At 36.9% G+C, this 8,712-nt stretch overlaps 2 protein-coding genes across 3 annotated transcripts; both read right to left on the bottom strand.

Moving 5' to 3' along the window:
• Positions 1 to 338: 338 nt before the first annotated feature.
• Positions 339 to 2,749, bottom strand: tmem109 (transmembrane protein 109). The gene is made up of 3 exons (XM_079616571.1): positions 2,244 to 2,749; positions 1,560 to 1,662; positions 339 to 1,471 (listed from the first exon to the last, which is right to left on the bottom strand). The coding sequence occupies exons 1-3, from the start codon at positions 2,439 to 2,441 to the stop codon at positions 1,116 to 1,118; spliced, it is 657 nt and encodes a 218-aa protein (XP_079472697.1). The 5' UTR covers positions 2,442 to 2,749; the 3' UTR covers positions 339 to 1,115.
• Positions 2,750 to 3,402: 653 nt separating this feature from the next.
• LOC307000749 (L-asparaginase-like) lies at positions 3,403 to 8,538 on the bottom strand. Of its 2 annotated transcripts, XM_079616569.1 has the most exons (7): positions 8,396 to 8,538; positions 7,643 to 7,785; positions 6,454 to 6,549; positions 6,191 to 6,354; positions 4,123 to 4,206; positions 3,832 to 3,994; positions 3,403 to 3,703 (listed from the first exon to the last, which is right to left on the bottom strand). In XM_079616569.1, exons 2-7 carry the CDS (start codon positions 7,775 to 7,777, stop codon positions 3,560 to 3,562), a joined length of 786 nt encoding a protein of 261 aa, XP_079472695.1. In that variant the 5' UTR covers positions 7,778 to 7,785; positions 8,396 to 8,538; the 3' UTR covers positions 3,403 to 3,559. The 2 variants fall into 2 exon arrangements, with proteins under 2 accessions (XP_079472695.1, XP_079472696.1); XM_079616570.1 differs by lacking the exon at positions 8,396 to 8,538 and having other exon boundaries at positions 3,447 to 3,703; positions 7,620 to 7,777.
• Between the last annotated feature and the right edge of the window lie 174 nt (positions 8,539 to 8,712).

The raw sequence follows: 8,712 nt of genomic DNA, 5'->3' as shown, positions 1-8,712 counted from the left end.
ATCTAGAGCCAACTGGCAATGCCTTATCCCTTGTTATATGTTGCATTATTGTTAAAGTAATTTTACTTTATTGTTACGCTTTAAAGTATAAGAAGAATGACAATAAACATGACTATCGTAATAAATATTCATGTGCTTTCTAAACTAAATTTCTAGCACATAGCTAGAATCAAGCATCTCCAGGATTGTATCAAAATAGACATTGCAGCTGCGATTCATTTTTTATTGCTGAGGTTTCAGTAAAGTCAGCATAACAAGAAAGATTCCACTGGAATCAACCAGTTGAGGGGGTATGTATGTAGAATAGGGTGAAAAAATAATAATAAAATGGAGATTCTGGAATTTGAGCAGAAGATTTGCATCTGGTTCAGATTAAATGCAGAGACCAATTTTTCAGTTTGTGATTTCTGACTTTAAGGATTAATTTCAGGCTTTTTCTTCTCCTAACGAGCCATAGAAAAATGTAGTGGATTGTTCTCATGGAGAATTCATTTATTGGACAGGTTTTGTTAACACATTTATTATAATGAACTGATTAAATACACTTTGTAATGTTGCCCTGCTCATCATATCCATGAATAATTTACAAAGCAACAAAAACAAGATTATTTAAATGCAGCATGAAGACATTTTGCAGTTCTCTGTATCTTAAAAGATAGCCCCTGACACTGTAAAATTAAATTTTCTCTGTGTTTGAACATTCAGTATTTGTTAACAATTAAACCCCTTTAGGCCAATTCCCACCACACAGACAAACGTGTCCCCGTCTGCGTTGGTCAGGGTTTGTTTCCACCTGACCGCACGTTCAATGAGTGTTTTGACGTGTCGAAATGAAACGGACACATTTTTTTTGCCGTTTGTCTGTGGGATGTTAATTGGCCTTTAAATGCCACATCCAGTTGTGCTATGGGACCAGTTTACTTGAGAATCAATCATCTTTTAACTAACTCTTGAAATATTAATGCTTAGTAGTTTAGACAAACAAAATGCACTTGTGGTTATATTGCAGGGTGTATCAAGTCACAATAACATGCTGAATTCTATCCTTGGATTTATAACTGTGGCAAAGAGAAATGGAAATTAAAGTTACATCTGGTCTGGTGAGGGTTTCCATATCATTCCATTTTGCTTTTCTCCATCTCTCTTAGTCGCCTCTCCAGCATCTTGATTTTGTTTTCGAGGTGCGTATCTGACTTTGCAGATGTTGCACCTATTCCTAACAGGACACAGACACACGCCAGGCCTGCTAATCTCATCGCTGTGGTTTCTGCAGATGCTCCAGTGTCACTGAGAATCAATCCAAACATGCCAATGGCAAAGGTGACCTTCAGCAGCCACAGAGCCTGCCTCACAGCACCGACAACCAAGCGCAGGATGAAGGATATTATCATGTAGGCCACAATAGCCAGAAGGGCCCACTGAGTGACAAATATCACTTCCTCTGGAGTAACTTTTTGGAAAGGTAGCTTGGCTAGATAGACACATGGAAAAATGTACATGTTAGCATGTGGTTTGGTTTAAATACATTTCAAGTAAAGATTTTTTTTTGGTACAATTACCGTCAATTCCTGCTGATTCCAAGATTTCCGGAACATACTGGATGACCGTGTTAAGAGCTGATGCCACTGCATTTGATAGCCACTTCACACCGCTTTGTAGAAACTGGTGCCCATAAATAAAATATAATAGTGTAAATGTTTTTCAAAAAAAAGAACAACTCCAGAGAATAGCACAAAGTCATCCAAAAATCATCATTATGTAGTAATATCATTTACAGTAGCCATGGAAAAGTATTTGGACACTACTCTTAGAATTGTATGAACTTCACAGCATTAGCTAAATATGCAAAGCAAATGACACAAATTCACAAGTTCTCTTTCACAAGCTTTTCTCAGAACTAACCTCACTTTTCTTAACCACTTTGAATTGGTTTCAAAGTCATTTCACTGACATTTCAGATCACCTCAAGTTCACACAGGTGGTTTATCAAAGTAACCCCAGGTTTTCATCACATTTAAGTAGCCTATGTGAAACGGATTTAACATCAGGTCTGGTTTGACCACCGGAAGGTTTCCAAATATTACATTGATTGATTTACTTTTAAAAACTAATAAACTAATTTTTGTCAAATGCTTCGCTTTCCTTCCCAAATAAAACAATGAACTAGATAGAGAGATAGATATCAAAAAGCATTTACGATATGGACTGTTATAAAAGACGGATTTCCCACAATATTAGCTCACCTTGAGACACAGATCGAGTCTCTTTTCGCCGACTGTAGAGACTAGGCAACTGTGTGCTTCCTCCGACAAACTTGTGATTATGGACCGCACATTTTGCAGGGGACCAGATTGCTTGTCCCATTCGAAAGAGTGACACAATGGTATCAACTGATATGAAACTGAAAGTATAAGTGTTGTAAAATATAAACACCGACCCATTTTAAAAAGGTCACGTTAACTAGCCTACGCTTAGACAACGCTGGCGCAGAATTCTTATGCGTGAGGAAAATGTTCCCCTCAAACGACGTGTTGAAGAAACAACTGAACTGGCAACACAGTGTCCCCGCTTGGGGATTAGTAGGCTAAATTAAGTTTTGGATGGGCTTTTAACATATTAGAGTCAGATAAATGGTACAAATGATGCCAGCTCTATCCATCAATAATAAACTTAAGATTTACTAAACTAATCCATGAAGCGTTTGTTTTCCTCGAGCAAATGCCTGCTTCCTCTTTCCATCCTGGAAGGAGGAGCAACCCTGCCGCCTACCGATGACTAAAGAGACTACGATTTACACCATCCAGAAAAAATATGGCTATTTTATATAATAAAGTGTCCTCAAATTACTATAAAGAGGGAGGAGTATATTCTTTTTTCTGTTTTAAGAAACATCATTAGATCACTAAGCCATGATGACATTTTAGGTGGATTGTGTGATTTCCACTATAGAATTCTTCTAGCTATTAATATTAATAATAATTATATTAATGTGGCAAAAGCCAGGGCATTCTCTTGATTTGTAGCTATTTGGAAGTCGTCACCTCTGACTCCAAACAGAGCCAATATTGGGTTAGGGTGAATTCTTAATTTAAAAGCTGAGTTTAAAATCTCAAAGACTGAAAACCAAAATTGTCTGTTTAGGACATGACCAAAACATATGGGTTAGATCTCCCTTTGATGCACTACAGCGGTCACACGTTTCATCTATATTTGGGTACGGGTGAAAGACTATTCTTACGATTATAACTCTCATAACCATGTTTAGCCTTTGGGGGAATTTTAAAAAATGGCAGAAAAAATATGTATAAATGTACTAACTGAGCAGTGTACATACCTTAAAATCGTGAAAAACAAAGAATAGTGTGCACACTATAAGCCAACATCATGACACACATTAGTATTGTCATAGATTTATGTATTATGTATTAGTAGTTTATTTATTTTTCCTACAAATACAATACAGCAGATTGAGAGGAAAATTCACACAAAAGATTAATTAAAAAAGGTTTCTGATAAAAGACAAATTTTTCCTATATTATTGTTATTATTATAACCTTTTTTATATGTGTGAATGTTCTGCCTTAAACAGCAGATAGGCCTGTTTGGTGGGGCAACGAATTGTGAAAAAAGGCTCAAAAAGAGCCATGATCGTTGTGTCATTTTGAGCATTATCCATGGCTGTCTGACCCCACACATCTCTCTCCTGGAGAAATGGGGAGAAAGAGTAAATCCAAACGTTGTCAGTGTGTTTAATATTAAATTCGTTTTTTTAAATAAACATTTACCACCTCATCCTTCTCTAATATTGTCAAATAAGAAAGTAGTTCATACCAGTGGTGTGGCTCCATATCCCAGTAGTCTGCAGATCATGGATTTATCTCCCAGATAAACCGCCTCATGCATTACAGTGCGTTCATTATAGTCTTTAGCGTCCATGTCAACTCCTGATAGAAACCAAGCATACAGCAGAGGGTAATCTCTGTTCTGTACCGCTCTGTGGAGTGAGAGGTTAAACAAAAATAAGCTCATTGACTCATAAAATTACATTAATAAGAAACATGCATTGTGCTGTAAAATGTTGTGTGACATTTATGTGTGAGATACTACATGGTAAATGCTTACTGGATCATTTCCATGGCAATTCTCACAGTCTGTAGTCTAACAGTGACTCCCTTCAAGCTCAGGAGTTTAACAGCATGACACTGCCTAAAAGAAACACCAATACAGCTACAGTGACATGTTTGAGCTGATCATGTACAAATGATTAATTTATGACCCCAATGTTAGTTTGAATTACATTGAGTGAGAATTCAGCCTGAGATAATATAGGATAAATAAGCTGCTGTCAGTAAAGTGCTGCAGGGATGACATGTTTTTGTAGGCCTAGTTCCCTCAACATTAAAGGGGTGGTAAAATGCCCATTTCACAAGATGTAAAATAAGTATTTGACATCCCCAGAGTGTGTACGTGAAGTTTTACCTCAAAATACCCCACAGATATTTTTATATAGCATGTTAAAGATGTCACTTTTTGAGGGTGAGCAGTTTTTGTGTCTGTCCCTTTAAATGCAAATGAGCTGCTGCTCCCTTTCAAGAAGAGGGCGGAGCATCGACAGCTCGTCCTTTTACCTCTCACACAAAACTTTTAGCCTTTTATGTTCAAACCGGAGTCAGAAAGATGAAGAGACTCAAGAAGAAGTGACAACGTGTAGAAAACATTTCTGAATGGTTAGTTGGTGAATTTATGTAGTTTATGTGTAGTTATCTTCTAGTCATTGAAGTCTGTCTCTATACACGGGTTTCTGTGCAACGTCATCACGTAGATGCGCGCGCATCTAAGAGGCAGAAAGCAACAGTCTTTACGGCTATATCTAGCAGAAGCAGAGATGACGCGGAGCTGTTGTGTTTTTATGATTTTATACTAATGTTTTTATGATTCGCAAACTTAGTTGGACAATTTCATACTAGTCAACTAACTAACTTTTTACATAATGTTATATTAATATGCAAATGAAACACAAGCAAACAGATTCAACTCTGAAATTGCAGTTTATTATTGAGTCAACAAGAATTTACAAACAATGCGAAATCTACGTTAATTACAATGTTTTTTTTTACAGAACTCGGCATAACATATAGCGGTCTTGCCTCTTGGATGCGCGCGCATCCGGTATTGTTTGTATACAAGAAACCTGTGTATAATCTATAAATTGTGTTCCAGGGGCGGGGTTTATCTAAATTCTCGGGTTGGTGATGTCACTAACCCGGGAGGAATGTCGTGTAGTCCCTACCAGCCATTTGTTGTAGTCCTTCAAAAGCAATTTCTTTAAAAGAAAATATCTCCCTTTGCTTTGAACTTTGAGTGTTGTAACTTTGCAGATGTTGTTTATGCTCAAACAGCAGAATTACACACTACCTAAAGTTAGAAAAATTAAATCATATTCAACCACCCCTTTAACCCAATAGGATTTTTCTGGTATTGCAGAAAAAAAGCTGAGACTAACAAAAGTCAATATTCTTACACGTTTTGCACATCATGATAATCTTCACATGAACACAACTTTTATGAAACTTGAAAAGTCTAAATACAATCACCAAAAGTAAAAAGCTAAAGGCTATAAACGAACTACAACACGGTGGCATGACTTTTTCAGTCTTTATTAAAAAAATATTTTCCCTGAAAGTTTGAGTTTGAAAAATTAGCAAGAGCGTGATTTGTAAACACAATGAGGCTGTAAAAGTGGACTCGTGCGTAGATGAGTTTACCTATTCGGCTGATGACTTTTAATGTCCCTGACAACCTCTGTAGTCCCATTTAGGGACTACATTCCCATTTACTTGGTAGCAACTGCCTTTTTCAAGACAAGTAGTATTACTGATGTATTTTATGCCGTATAATAAAATGTGACACAATTTTTAGCTTGTGTTAACCACAGACCTTATTTCATGCATTCAACTAAAAACCCATTGACTTCAGGGTGATGGAACTGGAAGTGCTAAATCATTTCTGGGTTTTGGCCGACAAAAACATATCACCCCTACAGCAGTCTATAAAGTCAGACAGAGCAAACACTTATGGTGATAGATTCAATAAAAGTTGACGTTTTACTAGTCAAAAATGTCAGCTGAATTAACTAATCATTGCAGTTCTAGAGTCTACAACCCATTTCAGATCAGTGTACTGTATGTACCTGTTTTTAATGGCCATGTACATTGGGCAGTTTCCAAAGCGGTTCTTGTGATGAGGAGACGCCCCCTTTGACAGCAAGAAATTGATCATCTCTAAATTCCCCAACTCGCATGCTGTATGAAGGGGCGTGAATTCGTCATAGGTTTTACAACTGTTGGCATCCATCTTAAGTAAATAAATAAATCACTTTGGGTATGAAATAGGTTGGAATTCAAAATTCTTGCAGTCCACATTTATAGTTTAGGAAATGTGAAGTTTAGTAACCTTCTCTAAGAGGACTCTTAGTGAGATGAAATCGTTGTTCTCCACAGCTCGGCAAGCAAAAGAAGGAATGATTCTGTCAATGAGCGATTTCCTTATCTGAGAGATAGCAAGGTATAAACTCAAGCCTATGAACATATATTCATAAGTTGCATGTAAAGCCTATAACTTAACATATTACTGAAAAGGTGAAATTGTTCTAAATTTGTTTAAAAATCAAGTCAGGCTGGAATCAAAGCTATAATGTTATAGTGTCCGCACAGATATTCCTTTCAATAACAGGGGCCGTATTCACAAAAAAAATCTTAAGGCTAAAATTTGCTCCTAATGAGGAAATTTAGGAGCAACTCTTTAAAAAATAGTGGCGTGTCGCTCCTAATTTTAGGACTAAAAAAAAGTGTCATCTAAGAGTAATTCACTTATTTAATTCATTTATTTAACGCTAAAAGTAGTATTTTCATGTCTATTTAAAAAAAGGGGGGTGCCGCTTAAGGGGTTAACCTAGAACAGCTTAAAAGTCCCCCTGAAGAGAAACTAAGGCATGCCTGCTTTTTTTCAATGAGCGTTGCAACCGAGTAAATATATTGGAATATTACACTGACATCGACCTTTTAAAAAGGAATAACATGTATTGCAAAGGTGTTTTCATAGTTTTAAACGGTCAGTCCAGTTTGACTTTCTGTCTTGTCTTGTGCTTCTGTATTATCCATCATGATGATGTTCCACAAAGGTAGCGTACGTGTATATATATATACACATAATGTATGTGTGTGTGTGTATATATATATATACACACACACACATACATTATGTGTATATATATATATATTATATATATATATATATATAAAACTGGTGATTGCATTTGATATAGTTATATATTTCTATCTTTATTTCTCCTTCCCGCTGTCTGCCTGCTACACTGCTGCGTGCAATTTAAAAAAATGTACATCATCCATAATGAGGTCAACACCACCTCAATCTTATATTAGGAGTTCCTTGGTAAAACTTGCTTTTAAGAGTTTTGTGAATAGGTTTTAAGCTATAAATCCTAGCCAGGAACTCTTAGGAGGACTTTGTTAATACGGATAATTATTTGTTAATACGGCCACATATCTGTATAGTCATTGCTAAGTTTCCAAACTACTAAGTAATTGGATAGTGGATACTATGCAAGTGAGTCTGTTCATGCCTCTACACTTTTGCCATGTAGCCACTGAAGTTTCAGCACTTTGCCCAGTCTTTGCAAGAACTTTTTGTCTCGGACCACCACTCCATCAATGATGATGGGCCTAAAGATGTCATCCCCCTTAGCTGGTCTCTGCATCACAAAAACTATGAGAGGGACGGAAAGAAAGGTGAATTGTTACTTAAAAAAGAAAAGAAAAGAAAAGAAAAAGTTCTAGAAACACTTTCATACTCGCATGAAACAAAATAAATAATTTCCTTATTTTTTTAATCACATCCCTAATTTGTCTTTGATTCAAGGGCAAAACAACGCAAATGTCAATGGGTTCCAAAGAGCATTTTTGCAATCATTACACTCACTATTATTAGATTTGATGGACTACAAATCGTGTGACGGTAGTAGGCCTACAGTAAGTTAACTTACTTGTAAGTTTATTGCGATATAAGTTAAGCTAACTTACCCCTACCACCCAACAGCACAACAACAAGCTAAGACAGTGGTCTCAAACAAGGTTCACGGAGGGCCACTGCCCAGCAAAGTTTTGCTCCAACCCTAATTAATCACACCTGTCCCGGCTAAACAAGCTCTCCGGGATTGCTAGGAACTGCTTTTGAGCTGGTTGAAGCTGAACTCTGCAGGACAGTGGCCGCAGGAGCTGAGTTTGAGAACACTTCACTGAATAACGTTAGGCTTCATGTTTTATAACGTTTTATCTTGCCCCTCGTTTTATAAAAATCACTGTGACAAGAAACTAACCTTAAATCTAGTAGAAACTGATGTGTAATAATATATTCAGGCCAAAAAGTGCTTATTTCAGGGAGGTCCGCTAAACCGTCTGTTGGTTGTTAGCAACGAACGAATTCTGGCTGGCTGCTGCTACGGGGAAAAGCTCATGAATATTTATTAGACAGAGCGCATTTAGGCCACGCCCACACTGGGGAAAAACAATTAAATCTCCGTTGACTTTGTGTGAAGCTGCCTCCTTGTCATTTCTGATTCTGACTTATATAACAAAAAACAAAACAATGTATAAAAGCTGCTATGTGACAGGATGTACAGCGAAAACGCTAAAA

Source organism: Phoxinus phoxinus, assembly GCF_949152265.1.
Source record: "Phoxinus phoxinus genome assembly, chromosome: 6".
Lineage (NCBI taxonomy): Eukaryota > Metazoa > Chordata > Actinopteri > Cypriniformes > Leuciscidae > Phoxinus > Phoxinus phoxinus.
This window is presented reverse-complemented; position numbering and strand designations above follow the sequence as displayed.

Excerpts from the sequence above, each read along its gene's own strand:
- tmem109 (XM_079616571.1), bottom strand. The coding sequence starts at position 2,441 with ATGGGTCGGTGTTTATATTTTACAACACTTATACTTTCAGTTTCATAT. Across the intron at positions 1,663-2,243 it reads GACTCGATCTGTGTCTCAAG|TTTCTACAAAGCGGTGTGAA; the intron begins GTGAGCTAATAT and ends TATGGGCACCAG. Across the intron at positions 1,472-1,559 it reads GGAATCAGCAGGAATTGACG|CCAAGCTACCTTTCCAAAAA; the intron begins GTAATTGTACCA and ends GTGTCTATCTAG.
- LOC307000749 (XM_079616569.1), bottom strand. The coding sequence starts at position 7,777 with ATGCAGAGACCAGCTAAGGGGGATGACATCTTTAGGCCCATCATCATT. Across the intron at positions 6,550-7,642 it reads TACATGGCAAAAGTGTAGAG|ATAAGGAAATCGCTCATTGA; the intron begins GCATGAACAGAC and ends GCTATCTCTCAG. Across the intron at positions 4,207-6,190 it reads TACATGGCCATTAAAAACAG|GCAGTGTCATGCTGTTAAAC; the intron begins GTACATACAGTA and ends TGTTTCTTTTAG.